The 19,480-nt window shown below is 39.7% G+C and overlaps 1 protein-coding gene across 3 annotated transcripts in view; it reads left to right on the top strand.

The window, feature by feature from the left end:
• MED13L (mediator complex subunit 13-like) overlaps window positions 1-19,480 on the top strand; it is a 248,346-nt gene that overhangs the window by 204,450 nt on the left and 24,416 nt on the right. For all 3 annotated transcript variants that reach the window (XM_015567540.1, XM_015567547.1, XM_015567549.1), the window contains 9 exons: window positions 762-987; window positions 1,982-2,087; window positions 2,403-2,527; window positions 6,339-6,438; window positions 10,155-10,375; window positions 10,667-10,872; window positions 13,935-14,872; window positions 18,383-18,562; window positions 19,119-19,342. In XM_015567540.1, the coding sequence (XP_015423026.1) occupies window positions 762-987; window positions 1,982-2,087; window positions 2,403-2,527; window positions 6,339-6,438; window positions 10,155-10,375; window positions 10,667-10,872; window positions 13,935-14,872; window positions 18,383-18,562; window positions 19,119-19,342 (2,326 nt within the window). The remainder of the gene's footprint in view (window positions 1-761; window positions 988-1,981; window positions 2,088-2,402; window positions 2,528-6,338; window positions 6,439-10,154; window positions 10,376-10,666; window positions 10,873-13,934; window positions 14,873-18,382; window positions 18,563-19,118; window positions 19,343-19,480) is intronic.

Here is a 19,480-nt window from a genome sequence, read left to right as displayed (position 1 = left end):
GTAGCCTGCAACCTAGGTATATGCCCTTGATCAGAATCAACCCAGGACCCTGCAGTGGGCAGGCTGAGGCTCTATCCACTGAGCCAAACTGGTTAGGGCAGGATATGTTTTCATTGATTTTTTTGAGAGAAAAAACATCGATGTGAGAGAGAAACTTTGACCGATTGCCTCTCGTACACATTCCAACTGCAGCCTGGGTATGTGCTCTGACCGGGAAAGGAACCTGCCACCATTTGGTGTACAGGACAACGCTCCCACCAACTGAGCCACCTGGCCAGGGCTCTTGACACCTTTAGGAAAGGATTTGTATGTACTTGGTTATGTATCACATGTCCAGTAATAATGCTTAACATTTCTAGTGGTTTTGAGCTACCCTCAGTTCTTAACAGTTTACACAGATTATCTCACTTAATCTTCATGTCACTACCTTAACTTCATAGATGAGAAAGAAACTAGGGTCATGCAGTTAGTAAATGACACACTTGAAATTTGAACCTAGACAGTCTGTTATGAGCCCATCTGTGCTCTTAAGTGGAACCCATGGAATCAGAGACAACAATATATATTCCTCACAAAGGCTACTAAGTTTTATTTAATTGTGAATACAGTCACTAGAAGAAATTCACTATGTAAATGAATTATTTTTAAGTTCAGTTTAAGCTTTATAAATGCTTTAAGTCATAAATGCTTTTCTTTTGAAAACATCATTCTTTTTACTTTATCTTGCCTAGCCTAAAATGTCATTTATTTTTCCCTTTTAGACTCTTAGCACAACCTAATAAACGGTTTAAAATCTGGCACGACAAGCAGCCCCAGATGCAGCCACTCCACTTCCTTGACCCATTGCCTCTCTCACAACAACCTGGAGACAGTTTGGGAGAAGTCAATGACCCATATACCTTTGAGGACGGTGACATAAAATACATCTTTACAGCAAACAAGAAATGCAAACAAGGGACGGAAAAAGATTCCCTGAAAAAGAATAAGGTACCATTTAACATGGAGAGAGGTCCATGTGGTGTGGGTTTTGATCTGTGTCAGCACAGCATGTGTGGGAGAACTGTTGAGGCAGAATGTTTGAGATAGCCGTGCCTGACTGCTCTGTCCCCATACTCATGCTCTTGGTACTATCGTATGAACAGCGTATCGTTCCCTTTTATGTCATGGCTCACCTTTGTTGAAAAGTCAGCCGAACATAAATGAAGCCTCATATTTTCCAGGCTATAGCTTGTACAGCGCATGTTTCCTCTCATATGCTAATTCTTGTTGGCCTATGCTCCCTCCTTATTTCTTTTAATTATGATTCCAAAATACCCAAAATGTAAAGAAAAAATGTTAACAATATCTACTGTTTATTACGCGCTTACTGTGACTACTGTGCCAAGCGCTTTACCTATATCTCTTCTGAATTAATATTAACATCACTCTTTGACCATGTCAGTATTGATTATACTGTTTCATTGTCACAAAAATGAGTACTGGGTGTATCAGCTGTCTTCAGCCTTAAATGTTAAAACGTTGTAAAATGCTAGACCATTTAAAGAGGTATTCTTGAGCATAGAGGAAGTAAGGCAATTAAAGGAGGCCAGTATAATTCAGGGGACTGCTTGTTAGATTCCTTACAGAGATGTATCCAGTTCTAGAAAGCTTGAGCCATAATTCAGCATCCAAAATTTATTAAAGGCAGCTTGTAACACCATGGCAGGTCTATAATCAAATGCCACCAGTACCATTTAGGCATAAAACCCTGATTGACTCAGAGTACTCCATAGGATTGAGAGGAAAGTGTGGGAGTTTTGGTTCTGTTTAAATTCAGGGGAAAGGACATACCTTTTATTTCTTTTGGTTGCATAGACCATGGTTTATCATACTTGTGCTCATAACAAGTTCCATTCTACCCTCTAATTCTTTGTGTTCTCCCTCATATTCCACACTTTGGGTTGGTGTTCATGTGTTTTGTTTGGCTGAATTTATTATACAGTCAGAGGATGGATTTGGTACCAAGGATGTCACTACACCAGGTCATTCCACGCCGGTGCCTGATGGGAAAAATGCCATGTCTATTTTCAGTTCTGCTACTAAAACAGGTGTGTACAATGATTATTTGCCTCACTTGGATTGTTGCTAAAATAAAATGCGAGGGAGATGCTTCTCAATTTCAAATTATATTCTTATAGTAATAGCAATAATTTGATCTCATCTTTAATATATTTTTCATAGTTTGTTTTTCAGTTCCTTTCAAAACTGATAAACATATAAGGAAATAATTGTCTCTAAATTTAACTGAAAACATAGGGAAAAATTCACAGGCAGGTGTTGCTCATTGAGATCCGTGTCCTCTCCTCATTTCTTCTTCCTTAATGAAGATGCTCATTCTGTTTATTTTGTCTCCTTTCCCATAGATGTCCGGCAAGATAATGCTGCTGGCAGAGCTGGCTCCAGTAGCCTTACGCAGGTGACAGATTTGGCACCTTCCCTGCATGACTTAGACAACATCTTTGATAATTCTGATGACGATGAACTTGGGGTGAGTCTGCCATAGCTACACAAACAAAAATTTCCCTAAATGGAAGGCTTTGGGATTTTAGTTCAGGTTCTTGAATGTTCTTAAAAAATACTTGTGTACTTTGAAAGGATTAGAAAAGTTACTAGTCTATAACATTCCTTGGGTTTGCTTGTTGATGGCTTTTTTTCATTAATGTTATTCCTGGTGTAAATACTAAAATCTTTTACATTTGTTTTTTTAAATCCTTTGAAATATCATAAGACTAATAAAGTATTACGTAGTCCCTTTAGCTCTACATTTTGAGAGATACACAAGAATAGTCTATACTTTTTAAGATGATGGCATCATAGTAGGGAAGTAGAATTTATGCACATGGAAGTTTAATAATACCAGGCATTATGTAATTAAAGTGACAGATAAGAATTATAATTCTTTGGAGAACAGCTGACTTGAGTCAGGAAGTTTGTGTCCTTGTCCTCCAAACCAGCTCTGTGTTTTCGGGCAAATAGAAATGCTGTTATTTCTGGGGTGCCTAGAGATTAGTAAGGTAGGCTTGCTCTTCAAGGAAATCAGTTTATTATTCTTCCATTCATGTATTTATCTTTCTTCCCATCCGTGTATTTTACATATTTGTTAATCATTTGAAGATTAGTTCCCTTGTGTCAGCAAGTCGAGGTTACAAATATTATTAACTTACCATCCTTATACTTGAAACACCCATAGACTTCAGGAGAAATAGCGTATAAATAAAATTAAAATTGTATTTATGCTATGAGAGGAGTAATTAACCCGAATCTAAAGATGCTGGACATTCAAGTACAAAGTGATAAGCAATCAGTGTTGAACTGAAGGATTAAAGGTTAAGTAGGAATCAGATTTCTAAAGCCCTTTCTCACTTTAAAATAAAATGTATCTGATTAACAGATATTATACACCATCTATATGTATAAAAGCCTAAGCGACCGTTATGGTGGAACGACCAGAACAATTGGTCGCTATGACACGCACTGAGCAGGCAGGCAGGCAGGCGAGAGGTTAGTGGCGAGTGGTCCTGGATGGCGAGAGGGATGTCCGGCTGCAGGGATTGGGTCTAAACCAGCAGTTGGACATCCCCAGAGGGGTCCTGGATTGCGAGAGGGCACAGGCTGGGCTGAGGGACTCCCCCCTCCCCTGCACGGATTCCATGCACCGGGTCTCTAGTTAGTATTATAAGTACTTTTAAGATTATACTAATAAAAGGGTAATAAGCTAATTAGAGCAGGTATCTTCCGGACAAAGCCACAGCGGCTGCAAGGGCTGAGGCTCAGGAACCTGCGGGTGGCTTTGAAGGGCTGAGGCTCAGGCTGGCAGTGGCAGCAGCAGTGAGGTAATGGGGCGGTGCCTTCCCCTGATCCTACAGGTTGCCTTCCGCAGAGGGAGGCCAGACTGCAGTTTAGGCTGGGGGCCAAGGCAGAGGCAGTTAGGGGCGACCAGGTCGGCAGGGGAGTAAGTTAGGGGCGATTAGGCCAGCAGGGAAGCAAGGTAAGGGTGATCAGGTCAGCAGGGGGGCAAGGCAGTTAGGGGCAATCAGGCAGGCAGGCAGGTGAGCGGTTAGGAGCCAGCAGTCCTGGATTTCGAGAGGGATGCCCAACTGACATCTCCCAAAGGGTCCCAGATTGGAGAGGGTGCAGGCTGGGCTGAGGGACCCCCATTCCCCGTACACGGATTTCATGCACCGGGCCTCTAGTTAGTATAAGTACTTTGAAGATTATCTATATATCTAAAAAGCCAGCAACCAGAACACCGGAATGACCAGTCACTATGACACCCACTGTGGCCGGCCAACCAGCCCATTGGGGGTGGGGCCAGCCAGCCAACCTCCTGTGGCCCCTCCCCCCGGCCAGCCCACCCCGATTTGGGGGGGCAGGCAGTGTTGGTCCACCAACCTCCCACATCCCCTGCATTGGGGCAGGCTGGCTGGACCCCACCTGTGGACAAATTCGTGCACCGGCCTCTACTGAGATCATAATGCCCTTGAAGAACCGATATGACTTGAAATGTGGAAAGACTTGGCTAGTGGGGGTGAGGGAGGGACATTAGTTTGAGCCTGGAATGTGCTGTGGTTACACAATAGGAATGAACCAGCTGGTCTTTGGGGGATAATGAACAGGCCATTCCATTGGTCTGTTTTCTGAATGGGGTAAAGATTGATGGGGCTAGGAAGGATCTGGCTATGCTTAGTGCTATGGACTTTGAACTCTACCAGTAATGTGTTCCTCTGAAGGCTGCTGAGAGTGGAACTGACCTGGTAGAAGGGAGTGCTGGTTTTCATCAGCCTAACACATGAGAACTGGAATTCAGGCCGCTGTTGCGTGACAGAAAAGGACATGGCAGTGTGGCAAACTTTGGTAGAAGGAATAACACATTTCCTTATTGTTGATCGAGGCATGGGAGATCCTTTTTTAACTTCTCTAAAGCCAAGAATTGCCTGTAATCGGTTTCAATAATCCTGAGGGTTAGATGCTTTCCTGGTGATGGTGGGAATGAAGAATGAAAAGAAAGGGAATTAAAAAAAAAGTAGAAAGGGAGAAGTAAGAAAAGAAAAAAAAGCAAGCATTGTGAAATAGCCCAACTGTTCGCAGCCACTTTCCCTAGTGATTGTGAGCCATCATGCTTCTTTTCTGTAACAATTAGGAAAGACTGTTGAACGAAGTAAAGTAATGTTCACATTGTTTCTTAAATATATTCTTAGTAATGTCTCTATATAAGGAGAGCTGGACATTCTAAAAATAATTTTTATTTCTCTGAAATGATTGTTTCTACTTTCATTTCTACCCTGGCATTTAATCAAAGCATCAGTTTATCTTAGAATCATTTTGCTAATTCACTTTACAAGTATCTGGAGTGGGGAAGCTGTTGTTTAAATCTTTGCCTGTAATGTCTTTGAATTTAATTTTATACTTCAACTCTCTGATATTGAAATATATACATATATAGCCCTGGTAGGTTTGGCTCAGTTGTTAAGAGGGTCAGCCTATGGACCAAAGAGTCTCGGGTTTGATTCCCAGACAAGGACATTTATGTCGGTTGCGGGTTCCAGCCCCAGCCCTAGTCGAGATGTGTGCGGGAGGCAATCAATCAGTGTTTCTCTCTCACGTCAATGTTTCTTCCTCTCCCTCTCGGGTGGGTGGTTCAGTTGGTTGGAGCATCATCCTGTGCACTGAAAGGGTGCGGGTTCGATTCTCTGTCAGGGCACATACCTAGGTTGCAGGTTTGATCTCTAGTTGAGGTGCTTATGGGATGCAACTGATCAATGTTTCTCTCTCACAACAATGTTTCTCTGTTTCTTCCTCTGCCTTCCTCTCTCTGTAGAATCAATGAAAACAATTCCTCAGGTGAGGATTAAAAAAACACACCAAAGGAAATAATATGTATTTGTGTGTGTGTGTGTGTGTGTGTGTGTGCGCGCGTGCGCGCGCGCGTGTGCGTGTTGAAAAATAAAAGAATAATAGTTGCGGGGAGTGAGGGGTTGAGGTCATCTCTTCTAGCTGCTTTCTTCCAAACAGAAGGAAAACCAGACTGATCGCCAATTACTACTTGGAGGCACCACCCTAATGTAATTACTGTGTTCCTGAAACTACGTCTCTAATGACCTGGGAGGGAAGATTTGCTTAAGGTCTGCAGGCTCTGCTTTGATGGCACAATCTGCCCGCACCAGATCCATGAAGAGACTCATCACTCCATTTCTCATACTTGATGGGCTTGAAGCCACTCCTTTGTTTCACTGTCTGCTGGTATTTCTAGTGGTTCACCTGGTGAACACTTAATAAAGAAGCATCTTTTCTGTTCTTAGGCTGTGTCACCTGCACTTCGTTCATCAAAAATGCCAGCAGTTGGGACTGAAGACAGACCTCTTGGGAAGGATGGAAGAGCTGCTGTTCATTACGCACCAAGTAAGAAAAAGATTGAGCTTTGGCTTACTCCTCATACCTTACATGTAATGTTGTCACACCCAGCAGTGCCTCAGCTGAGATCCCCCTCCTTTTTTATTCCCGTTTAAAAAATACTAACTATAATTTAAACTTGTATAAGTTGGCATTTCTAAGATGGCAAGCAGCTAAGAGTCCATCTTAATTTGAGTTCCTTTGTTCTTTGTTTTCAAATTAAGAATTAACTTTTATGGTTTAAAATGTGGAAAAACATGTTCTAGGTTTGTTTTTGAGTAGCCCTTTCCTAGTAGGATTAATGTTGCAGGGTGATTTTCAGAGCAATACCCCACTGTAAGCACTTGTGTAAAATGTTTCAACTTTCAGAAATTTAATTCACATGAGGAATGAATACTGTTTGTTTTCTGTGGTTCTTTTTCTGATTCATACTGAAATTTTGTGCTTCCTTTTGAGATCAACTAGCTGTATTATGTATGCTGACTAGAAGAGAAACTTCCTTTTTTCTAGTTATTCTTTGCCCTAAGAAAATGCATTACTCTACAAGAGAAAAGAAAGTCGGGGTAGCTTTGTGGACACTCTGCAGCAGAAACATAATTCCATTGCAAATCATTCTGTAATACCTTCTCATTAACTTCGGCCGTAATGAGAACAAATTGAGGGGAAAAACCACCATGTCATAGGGATGAGTCAAAAAGTTTTATGAACCTATAAATGTAGAACTGATTTACTCAAATGTAGAAGTATGAAGTATACAGAGATTGGATTTTGACAGCTTTAATGGTTCCATAGCTTTTTAAAATATGCAAAGCTTTCTCAAGCATGACATGTATGAAAATGAATAATGATAGCCAGCCAGTTGCTGTAGTATTTTTAATTAAACATTTTTCTTTTTTTATTACACTGCACTGCAGAATTTTACAAACATGGAACTCACAGATTAAAAGAACCAGTATTAAAGCAGATACATATGGAATAGGTCAAATGAGTGAATTTTTTCCCCTTGTGTTGAACCAGTTAATCCTCTGCCTTTTTGACATTAAGTGATACATAGTGATGTTACTTGTTAACATGTCTAATAACTTGTCCAAGATTATTCACTCACAAACCATCCTGCTGGTTAGTGTCTTGCTCAGTAAATAAAGTATATGGTATACACTCTTCCTTCCCTCATTTCTGTTCAAAATGGGATTGTTTTAAAAGGAAACTACTCAATATTTTATGAAAAAGTACAGTTTACAAAAATTAATGAATTTGAAATGTAGATATTTAAAAATATTAGCATCAGGAAAATACAGATATATAAGAGTCAAGAAGATTGCTTTAATGTGTACAAAGTATATATGTGTGGACTTACAATATTTCCTCCCAAGACATGACGATGAAAATGATGTGGCAAGAAGTTCTCATCTCTGCAGTAGCCTGGCTGCCTCATGGCCCCACGGCCCCCCCCCCCCCTACTAGTCATTCCTGAAGGTTGTTCCGGAAGGTTGTTCCACCATCTGGTCAAATTAGCATATTATTTCTTTATTATATAGGAGGATTGAGGTGGAAAGACAGACATAACATTTAATTTCTTGAACAGCACCATCCAATAGAAATGCAGGGTGAGCCACATATGAGATCCACATAAGTAATTTTAAATTTTCTGGTAGTTACAGAAAAACACAACATGAAATTAATTTTAATAATATATATTGAATAATGGCAATGTCCAAAAATTGTCATTTTTACAAGTAAAAAGATAGTGAGCTTTTTTGTACTAACTCTTTACTTACATCCTTTTTTGTACTAACTCTTGGAACCTGGTTATATTTGACACACAGGCACATCTCATTTTGGACAAGCTTCATTTTGAATGCTCTGTGGCCACATGTGGCTAGCGGGTCCTGTGTTGGAAAGTATAGGTTCATAATTATTCATTTGTGATGGCAATAATGTGGAAAGCAACACACAGTAACAACTAGGTATAGTTTAATATCAAGTTAAGTACCTGAGGCCAAGAAAGGGTAAATTATTTAGAATTATTTAATTGTTTAACTAAGAAGCATGTAAAGATTATTGAATCCAGACGTTCTCACCTTTTTTTCTTCCTCCATATGGTGAAGGCTTTCCCCTCCCCCCATTCAGGAATGAAAGAAAGCCTGGTGAGAATCACACATTTAATCAAGTCTTCCTTTTTAGATGAAAGAGCTGAGGTCCCAAGAAAGGAAGTGACCTGAGCATACTAGTGCTGTGCTGGAAGCACCTGGGTTGTGGAACCCAGTCCACTACTACTTTAGACAGCTGTGCCTTAGACTCTAGCCCAGGGGACAATATTGTACAGTTATGCTTTATTAATTTCTTATTCAGAGCTAAAAGTCACATCTTAATTTATTCAGTGGCTACTATTTGCCCCTTTAAATGTTGAGGTTGCTAGGAATAGCAATGTGACTGGAAATTGGGGTATCAGATGCCATTCCAAATCAAACTTGTGACTCCAGATTAGTAAATGAATTTGCTGTACAGGGCACCCCCTAGTGGCCAGATTTCACAACCACAACTTGTGTTTTCATTCCATTTATTTCTACTTTAAAAAGGCGTGGGGTAGGGAGGAGAGGGGGGAGAACAATAGCGGGGAAAGGGACATAAGTAATACTTTCAACAAGAAAGATTTATTAAAAAAAATTAAGTTCCTACTTTTTTTTCTAATGCATATTAAAAACATATTTTTATTTTGATACATTACTTATAAAACTTTTTAATTTTAATTTGTAAGTTATTGCTTGTGATGACGGTATCAAAGTTAAATATGAGGAATGCCAGAGAACAATGATGAATTCTAAATTCTGGTTGGTCTTCTCCTGTGATTTAGTTTACTTAATTTAACTACTCTGTACTTGGAAAAAATAGTTCTTATTAAACTCATTTTTTTGACAGATTTTTAAAGACCATCAGGAAAGACAGAAAATGTTGTAAACTGAAAAGTAGTCATTAGAACAAATAAATGGGAAATGTGTATTAAGAAAAAAAAAGAAACAGTGCCTTAATGAGCCACTGTTGATGATGGTTAATCTCAGGTATTGTAAAATGATTTTTTAAATGGTTGGTTCTGAGTATTTCTTGAAAGATATTTTTTAAGAAGTTAATTCTCAATAAATTGTCTTTTGGTTCTAGGTAGGTTTGTTAATCTTAACTATGAAGTTTCATTTTAATGTCAATTTGGAACGAGTGTGGAATCATTTTCTCAAAGAGCAGTGAGTGTTGTGGATTTGTCAAAAACTAGCTAAGTAACCCTACTACGTATAAATCATAATTATAGCTTAGGCAACATTTCTTTTCTCTAACATAAATGCTTGATGGATTTTTCTATGTAAAATTTGCTGCATAACAATTATAATTCTGAAATATGTCATACATACTTATAATAGCGATAGAACTTTTAATAAAGTGGTTATTCCATGTAATTGCTTCCAGCTTCTTAGACTTCTCAGGGAATCAGTTGTTGGGGAAAAAAATGTTGTAGACTTTTGCTCCCTTAATTAATGTGAGTCCAAACCCTGAATGATCAAGAGGATAGTGATAAAATTCCAGGAAAGGATAACTCTGTGCTGATGGCCCTCTTCTCAGAGACTTCCATTATTCATACTCTGTTGTGTAACTCATCTGGCTGTGAACTGCGATGTGCCTTTTCAGTCCCGCCCTGTTAAGAGAAATGGTTTGTATTTTTTTGTTTTGCTTTTTAGCAGTTGCAGACCTGCAAAGGATGTTCCCCACCCCTCCTTCTTTGGAACAGCACCCTGCATTTTCTCCTGTGATGAGTTATAAAGATGGGATCAGTTCAGAGACAGTGACAGCATTAGGCATGATGGAGAGTCCTATGGTCAGTATGGTTTCAACACAACTCACTGAATTCAAAATGGAAGTGGAAGATGGCTTAGGAAGCCCTAAGCCAGAGGAAATAAAGGTAATTGCCAATGTACTAATTTTACCAAGCAGAGTAGTTTTCAAGTGGATTTGCTGCATTTTCTTTAAAATAATACTGTCTTTATGCCAAATGTATGTAAGTTTCTAACAGTCCTCTGAATTGGATCATGAAGTAATTACAGTGTCTTTTGGTGAATTTATAAAATTTTGGTATTAGCATTTTCTACTGATCAGATAAGAGAAATATTGAATTACAATAGTTTTTGTCATTACTGTGCTGTGTACTCAGTCATTTACCAATGTTATCGCCGACCTCACTTTGTCGTTGCAGGACTTCTCATATGTGCACAAAGTTCCAACTTTTCAACCTTTTGTGGGATCCTCCATGTTTGCTCCACTGAAGATGTTGCCGAGCCAATGCCTGCTACCTCTGAAGATACCTGATGCCTGTCTGTTTCGGCCTTCGTGGGCAATTCCTCCTAAAATTGAACAACTGCCCATGCCACCTGCAGCCACTTTCGTTAGAGATGGCTACAAGTATGTGCCATATGTCATGTGATTTTTATCTCAACTAAATATTTATTTAAATTGATGACAGCATATGATTTGAAGCTTTTATTGGCCATTAATGTTTTGGGGCACATTATTTTGTGTTGAAAATGTATGTTATTTCCTAAACCAAATTTTATGTACATGGAAAAATTAGGGTTACTTGTATTGAGCAATGGTTCCCTAATGTGGGGCACATGCCCCACAGGGAGGCAATTTGATTTAAAGGGGGCAATTCGAGAATGTGTTATTAACAGTGAATTTTTTGCATTTCTTATGGTTCTGTGGGCCTCATAAGCAGTATATAAATATATATAGTGAAATATTTATGCATTTCAGTTCTCTATTATATGTTTTGAAACTTTATTTGCTATTTTTTAATATCACTTCATATTAATATATTTTTTAAACAATTTCTTAGTGATTTCTTTCTCAGTACTTCAACTATCTTCTCATCTTTTCTTTTTCTTTTTCATGAATGCCATGCTCTTTGGAAGCTTGTTTAGACCAAGTGAATGGCCTTTGAGGCTTCCTCCACACGAATAGGAGCTCACTTTTTGAATAATTAGGATTATATGTTACGGGGGAGGCATCAGGATTTTAGAGATGCTTAGGTGAGGCCTGGCCAAAAAAAGGTTGGGAACCACAAGTATAGAGAATCATGGTGTTCATGCTCATTCAATGTCAAATCATTGTTTATCACAGAATCAAGCACTAAATTGGATTAGTAATAATTTTGGGGATGGTCGTAATGCTTTGTTTTATGTAAACTGATGATTTTTAAATGTGTTTACTTAAGGCCCTTCAAAAAAAAGTATTAACATTGGCAATATCTCTATCATTGACCCCACATCATAGGAGGAAGCAGCAAAAGAATGGCAATGGGGTATGGGGAAGGAAAAGGAGGTGCTTATTGTAGCTTGGGCATGTTCCATATGATCCAGAAAATAGTACTTAAATCAACAGTGTACAATCAATCCGTTTCTTGTATGATTAATAATTTTTTGATAAAATAATTTCAATGCTATAAAATAAAATGCCACAAGCTCAAATTTCTGTCAGTACCAAGTAAGCAATATAGGGACGAAATGGACTAGGTAAAGCAAAAGACTTGGCACTGCTGATGCTCTTCATAGACCTTGCTATGATGAAATGTTTTGTATCTTTCCTTCTGATATGGCACCTACTATTCTCATGCTGTAAATATGTCCCATTTGAAATGTGGTTATTTGAGATCAATACTGAATTTTTAGTTTTATTTAAGGTAATTTAAATTTAGCACATGAGGCTAGTGCCTACCTTATTGGGCAACTTAATTCTGAGCTATGTGAAATCCTCCTGCCGTGGTCTCCATCACTCTGGACATTCCCCATTCTCACCCCACCCTCCATACACACACACACTTGCCACACTCAGCACACCAGCACTTATTTGCATGATGCCTGTCACACTTGCTGTGAGCTAGCTTTTCTTTGTTTTTCATTGTTGAATATCTATCATTTAGCATAGGGTTGGTACTCAGTTCATTTTTATTGACTGGGAGAAATCAGGTTACTATACAGGAGAATACATTCTTACTACCTAGGGAGCAATTTAATTATTTAGGTTACAGTTAGTAGTCACAGCTTTTTTTTTTCTGATCTGAACTGCATAATAATTTTAGGGTTTAGTTGAACCAGAAAAATTTGAAAGGAGTCCAATTAGAGTAAAAATCATTACTACACACATTATTTTGGTCTCTGAGATAGCAATGATTGCTAATCAAGGTTTCTGGGTCATTTTTTATCTGTATTCAAAGATATCAGTGTGCCTCTAATTTAAAATATCTTTACAGTGCCTGATTTGGATTTTCAGGCTGGTCGTTTAGGCATAGCTAATTAAAAATCACAAGAAAATTATTTGAAGAGCCATTACTTTATGATATTTTTCTTTCAAATTATAAGTGAATGAATATGTAATTTATTGGAGGAACATTGGTTTAAGTACATTATTAATAGATTTCAAAAGAATACTAAGCACTAAAAAAATCTGTATTCTTTTCTAATTGGAAAGAATGGTCTCATATGCTGGTTTACACATATCTGTAAGAATGTTCATTAAGAAAATTTTCTGCAGTAATAAAACAGTAGAACATTGCAGATACTATTTTGTTTTCTATGTGGCTATTCCAAAAAGAAGTCACTGCTTATGATAAAATAGTGCAATGCATTCAAGTCTCTGGGAACTAAAAGTAATTGTGCTATAGGTAATGCATAGCATTTTGAAATTAAAAAGTGAACTAGAATTGCCTTCCATCCCACAGAAAACTTACAAGTTTGGGAATTATTATACAATATGTGTACTTCTGTGCAGTCACCTAATTAATACTAAGGCCTCTTAGCAGCATATGTAATATTTTTATTAACTGTAGTGTAGTTCCGGCCAGTGGGTTTCCTAAAATAGAATTCCCTCATGGTCACACATTACTAATAAAATGCAAGCCTAAATAGGACTGCATTTTGAAAGTTAGGAAAATGTTAAATTTTCTTGTGCATTTGATTATAACTACTTCAGAATCGTATATAGATTATAGCCTCAGAGAACAAGTATGCTGGCAGACATTCAATTTCAAAAACTGACAAAAACGTAATTGCAAATTAGATGGAAATTTCATCCTATGGTCTTCTACCTAATTTAGCACCTGAACTCATGTTCAAGTTCCATTTAGTAGTTACAGTTTTTCAGAATTACATTGACCAAATCCAACATCATGTTTTCTATAAAAATACTAAAAGTTTCCTCAAAAGATTTAGATGAGGATTGCTTTAATATGGAATGAGTAAAAGGAAAGTGCCATATTGATTTTTTCTTCATTCCTCACTTTTTGCTTTCCCACATACTGCACTGACTCCTTTGAATCATTTTTTTTTTTTAAAGAAAAAGTTGAGTACACCAAATGATAACACACATAAGTGATATGAAATGCACAACCCAGGTCAGGGTGAGAGGTGTGTATTCCAGCTTCTACAACCTGCCTTTGATTCTTACTGGGTGCTGTCTGTGTTTTGCAGCAATGTGCCTAGCGTCGGGAGCCTAGCAGACCCAGACTATCTGAACACACCACAGATGAACACACCAGTGACGTTGAACAGTACTGCCCCAGCCAGCAACAGTGGAGCAGGAGTTCTGCCATCGCCAGCAACCCCTCGCTTCTCTGTCCCCACACCACGAACCCCCAGGACCCCAAGAACTCCCAGAGGTGGGGGCACTGCCAGTGGTCAAGGGTCTGTTAAATATGACAGCACCGATCAGGGGTCACCAGCCTCTACCCCCTCTACCACGCGGCCCCTTAACTCTGTGGAGCCTGCCACCATGCAGCCAATTCCAGAAGCCCACAGTCTCTATGTCACCCTGATTCTCTCTGATTCTGTGATGAATATCTTTAAAGACAGAAACTTTGACAGCTGTTGCATCTGTGCCTGCAACATGAACATCAAAGGGGCAGATGTCGGGCTTTACATCCCCGATTCTTCCAACGAGGACCAGTACCGCTGTACCTGTGGGTTCAGTGCGATTATGAATCGCAAACTTGGTTACAATTCAGGACTCTTCCTGGAAGATGAGTTGGATATTTTTGGGAAGAATTCTGATATCGGTCAGGCTGCAGAGAGGCGCTTAATGATGTGTCAGACCACCTTCCTTCCTCAGATGGAGGCAGCCAGAAAACCCCAGGAGCCACCTATAAGCCTTCTCCTCCTCCTCCAGAACCAACACACACAACCTTTTGCTTCACTGAGTTTCCTGGACTACATTTCCTCGAACAATCGCCAAACTCTTCCCTGCGTAAGCTGGAGTTACGACCGGGTGCAAGCAGATAATAATGATTACTGGACAGAATGCTTTAATGCCTTGGAGCAAGGGCGGCAGTATGTGGATAATCCCACAGGTGGAAAAGTGGATGAAGCACTGGTGAGAAGTGCCACTGTGCACTCTTGGCCTCATAGCAACGGTAGGTGTCCCAGAATAGTAATGCCCTTTGGAGACGAGCTTGGCGTGATGGTGGCTTACACACTTTCTTTACTTTTTCTTTGACAAAATTTTAAATTTCATTTCTTAAAAAATAAGATAGCTAAAGTGAGCACTATGTTGATATCATCCTAAATTTAAGGACTAAGAGAATGTTTTAGATTGAAACACCTTTGGAGAGGAATACTTGCTTTGTGGAAATTTCCTTTTTATTAATTCATAGAGGCTTTTCATATTGGAAGCCTGTGACTGCTGAGTATCAAAGTCATCAAGAGTATAATTTGCACAGCCTTTCATGTTTAAACCCACTCACTCGTCTAGGTCAAGTTTTCATGCTATTTCTTCCATATAGTTTTCTACCCAGTTACAGGTCATTTTCTTCTTCCTCTGTTTTCTCAGCATTTTCTCTCTGTAACAGTGATCACATTTTACTTTGTCCTGTAGTTACTGGTCATGTCACTGGCTCTTCTATTAAAAGCTCATTTTTGGAGTTGACAAACATTTTTGGAGTTGAGCTTTAAGAGTGTCAAGCAACTTGCTCTCTCCTTCCCTTATGCATTCATTATCAATAACATGGTGCATACTGGGGAATAAAATGCTGACTGAAAGAGACAAGGTACGTGCCCTCGGGAATTTCTAATCTATTTTGGATAATGGACAGTTAATTTATACTCATGGTTGAGATCTCAAGTGTTACTTCTTCAAGGAAGTCTTCCTCCAGCCCAGCATTCCTCTCCTCCTTCATGCTTTCACCACTTGTAATGCTTAGTGATAATATGCTTTTGTGTAATTGTTTCATCAGATTTGTGTTAAAAAAGAAAAAATGTACTCTGACCCTAATGTGGGCTGTGGTTTAGAAAATGTCAGAGTGGATTTGGGGAGACTAGGAGGGTAATGTAGTAGACCATATAAGAAACATTGGCCTGATTAGCGTCCTAGCAAAGAAAACGCAAAATAAGTGGAAGCATTATAAAGATGTTCAGGAAGTAGTACTGTAGGACTTGGTACTAGGTTGAACTTGGGTGTTCAGGGAGAGCAAAATCTTAGACATGACACCCAGGTTTGTGACTCGTATACCTGGACAGACAGTGGTGTCATTCAGAGATAGGTAGGTGGACTGGAGGAAGACCAGGTTTGAGGAGCAAGTTCATAAATTGAGTTTTGGAAGTTTTGAGATAAAGATGTGGAGTAGACGCCTGGGACTTGATGGACCTGGAGCTCAGGGGAAGAGAGTAGTGGACCACACAGATGATGACAGGGGCACAGGGGAGGAGGAAAGCTCCCTGAAGAGGAGAGCACAGAATGAGGGCAGGGCCTGGGGCAGGCTTTGGTGAAATCTGCCAAGTCACCACATTTCAAGAAAGAGAGTGGTCAACAAGCGTTAAAGTGCAGCTGAGCTTTTAAGGTAAGGATCGTCTTGTACCCATCGTGAGAGCTGGTTCTGTAGAATGGGGAAGGGACAGAGGCCAGGCTGGCGGGGTTACATGAATGAAACAGGAACCCTGCTTCTGAACAACTCTCAGTCCTATAGGGACAAGGTTATATGAGCTTCTTAAATTGAACTCTGGAATAATAAAAGAATGTTCAGAGGACAGAGTTCAGTGGAGTAGAGAATGGCAGGTGTTTTCTGAGCAGGTTAAGCAGGAAGACTTCTTGGAAGTGGAAATTCCTAAGGAAGTGTTCAAGTCCTACTTATTTTTTTGACTGCTTAGTTATAAGCAGAGTGCCTTATACTTACCAGACCTTTAATTAATGTCTGTTGGATGAATTTATGAAGAAAGTGCAGTCTTTCTCCTGGAGAAATGAGGATGATTATCTTGGTAGTTCCTTTTAACTAGATAGTGGCCTGCAGACAGAAAAGCAGTCTGTGTGGGAGGAACAGTAGTGCCATCTTTGCATATGAAGAATAGCACCTTTTATTGTAGGGAAGGCGAGGGTTCCAAATTCAGATGTAGCAGACAGGTCATGTAAATGAATGATGCGGGGATCCAGATTTGCACAAAGCAATGCCCTGAATTGTGTCCTTCCACAGCACACTTTCTATTTTATATGCACAGAAATAGGGTTCACAAAGAACTGTGTCTACTTTTAATCTGGTTCTCTAAGTCTCTCATTTTCCTGCTTTTGATAGAGTAAGAAGTACTTTACTGGGTGTTTTGTTTGTTTGTTTTTACTTATAAGAAAAAAAAGAAGTACAGGCTTGGAAATAAAGATGTGAACACTGCTTCAGTCTCAGGCAGGCAGCCAAGGAGGAACCGTGGAGAACTGTCTAAAGGGGCAGCTGCTCCTCGGCTCCAGCCCGTGGTGGCTGTGCAGGAGTGTGGACCTCAGCTCGAGTTGCCAGGTCTCCCAATTTGTCAAGAGAAGCTGGAAATCCAGATTTGTATATGAAATTTCCTGGAGAGATTGACCCCCCACCCCCTCATCCCCCCAAAAAAAACAAACAAAAACAAAAAAAACTATGGCCACCAATTTGCAAACTGTTTGATGTAAGGACATAATCTAAAGATGTCTTAAGAACCCTCAGCACTCTGTGTCTCAGATTTCTTTGGTAGGTAAACCTTAGATTTCCATCAGGCCCCTTCCTAATAGTAGAAAAGTAAGAGTAAGGAAAGGTCTTCAGGAACCCAGCTGTGCAGATTGAGAACTGATCACCTTAAAATTATTTAGCTCGTCCGGTTGTTTTGAGAATTTGATGAGCATTATGGCCCTTCTCTCCTGGGGAAAAATGCACGTATATTCATGCACGTATGCGTGCACAGTTTTGCATAGTTTCAGAAGTTTTTCAAATTGCTGGCAAAGACCCCTCCTTTACCTGGATATCTCAAAAGGATCTTTACGACTTTCACAACTCAGTTTGGAAGGAAGAGTGTTTGTTCAGAAGCCATGAGTCCCTGCCCTTCCTCTGTGCACAGGTGGCTTCCAGTCGTATCTCTGCTTCTGCTGTTCTCAGGCACCTCTCCTTGCAGGGAAGGCTTTCTTTCTCGATATGCATTTTGTGAAAATATTTTATAGTAAGAGCATTTTTTAAAGTTTTTAAAACCTTCAAGTTCCTTTTCCCCAGTCATCATATAATCAAACCATTGATGTTTATAAACTAAAGTTATGCAATAATTAAGAAATGTTTGCAGCTCTCTTTCCTGGTTAGCAACTTGGAAACAGGTTTATACGATTTAAAAAGCCAGGCCTATCCATCTTTCCACTCTTAAGCAGTTCTATAGTTAACCTCTTTACTTATATAGAGTAACCTATTTTCCATTGTATTCTTTCCAATAATAAATAATAAATTACTTTTTTCACTTCAGTAGAAGAATTTCTTTCCTTCTGTCTCCTGAGTCAAGTATTTTAGAGTCAACTAAAAATAGACTCTACCACTAATAATGTCTTTGTCATGGACTATAACTGAGGTCCAAAGTGATGGCCAGAAAGAGGAGAGTGCCAGTCTAGTCCTCCTTTATGATTTCCATTTATTTTCACTTACTGTCTGTTCCAGTCCTGGACATCAGCATGCTCTCCTCCCAGGATGTGGTCCGTATGCTGTTGTCCCTGCAGCCCTTTCTCCAAGACGCCATCCAGAAGAAGCGCACAGGCAGGACCTGGGAGAACATCCAGCACGTGCAGGGACCGCTCACCTGGCAGCAGTTCCACAAAATGGCAGGCCGGGGCACCTATGGTACCGTCTCCTCCCTGTCTGCGTGCCTTCTCAACTTTGTTTCCTGGAAAGCAGCTTTAGTCAAGTCATTGCTTCACTGACAAAATAGTCTTAATTTTATATTTGTTTTCCTAAAGTCAGTATTGGAGTTAAGCTTTCTAAACATTGTTGGCGTAATCAGGGTCAATGAGGGAAATAATCCCTAAGTAGAGCATTTATTAGAGTCTCCTCTTCCTTGCCTTCGTGGCATTACGAAGGCATTTTCATTTGGATGAACTTCTGAACTGGTTTTGTCAAGGTCCCGATTATGACACTTACCTCAGAGGAAGTGACGTAGTGCTGCTGCAAAATGACCTTCAATTTCTTCTACTTTGCCCTCCGATTGAACCATTAGAACATGTTCAGACTCATTTAATTAAGTTGTTCATCAGGGGCCATTTAATGAGAGTATCATGTCAACCTATGGTGAAATTTCTGCTGCCAGAATTAAGATGAGGGCACCAGGAACTTCCAGATGGTTCAGCTGTGGGAATCAGACTCCCAGGCCCCTTATTCCTAAACTACACTGTTGTTTTAGGTTCAGAAGAATCTCCTGAGCCGTTGCCCATCCCCACCCTGCTGGTAGGCTATGACAAAGACTTCCTCACCATCTCGCCATTCTCCTTGCCGTTTTGGGAGAGGCTGTTGTTGGACCCATATGGGGGCCACCGTGATGTTGCCTATATTGTGGTGTGTCCAGAAAATGAGGCCTTGCTCGAAGGAGCCAAAACTTTCTTCAGGGACTTGAGCGCTGTATATGAGGTGAGGAAGACTTGGAAACCATTTCTTTGATATGAATCCTCATATTGTTTCTGGTTATGACTAAATTTTAAAGAATAAATGTCTTCAAAATAGTTCTTAAAGAAAATTTGCAATTAGTTGGAAGATGAAGGGAAGAAT

This window comes from Myotis davidii, unplaced genomic scaffold, assembly GCF_000327345.1.
Source record: "Myotis davidii unplaced genomic scaffold, ASM32734v1 scaffold1330, whole genome shotgun sequence".
Classification (NCBI taxonomy): Eukaryota; Metazoa; Chordata; class Mammalia; order Chiroptera; family Vespertilionidae; genus Myotis; species Myotis davidii.
This window is presented reverse-complemented; position numbering and strand designations above follow the sequence as displayed.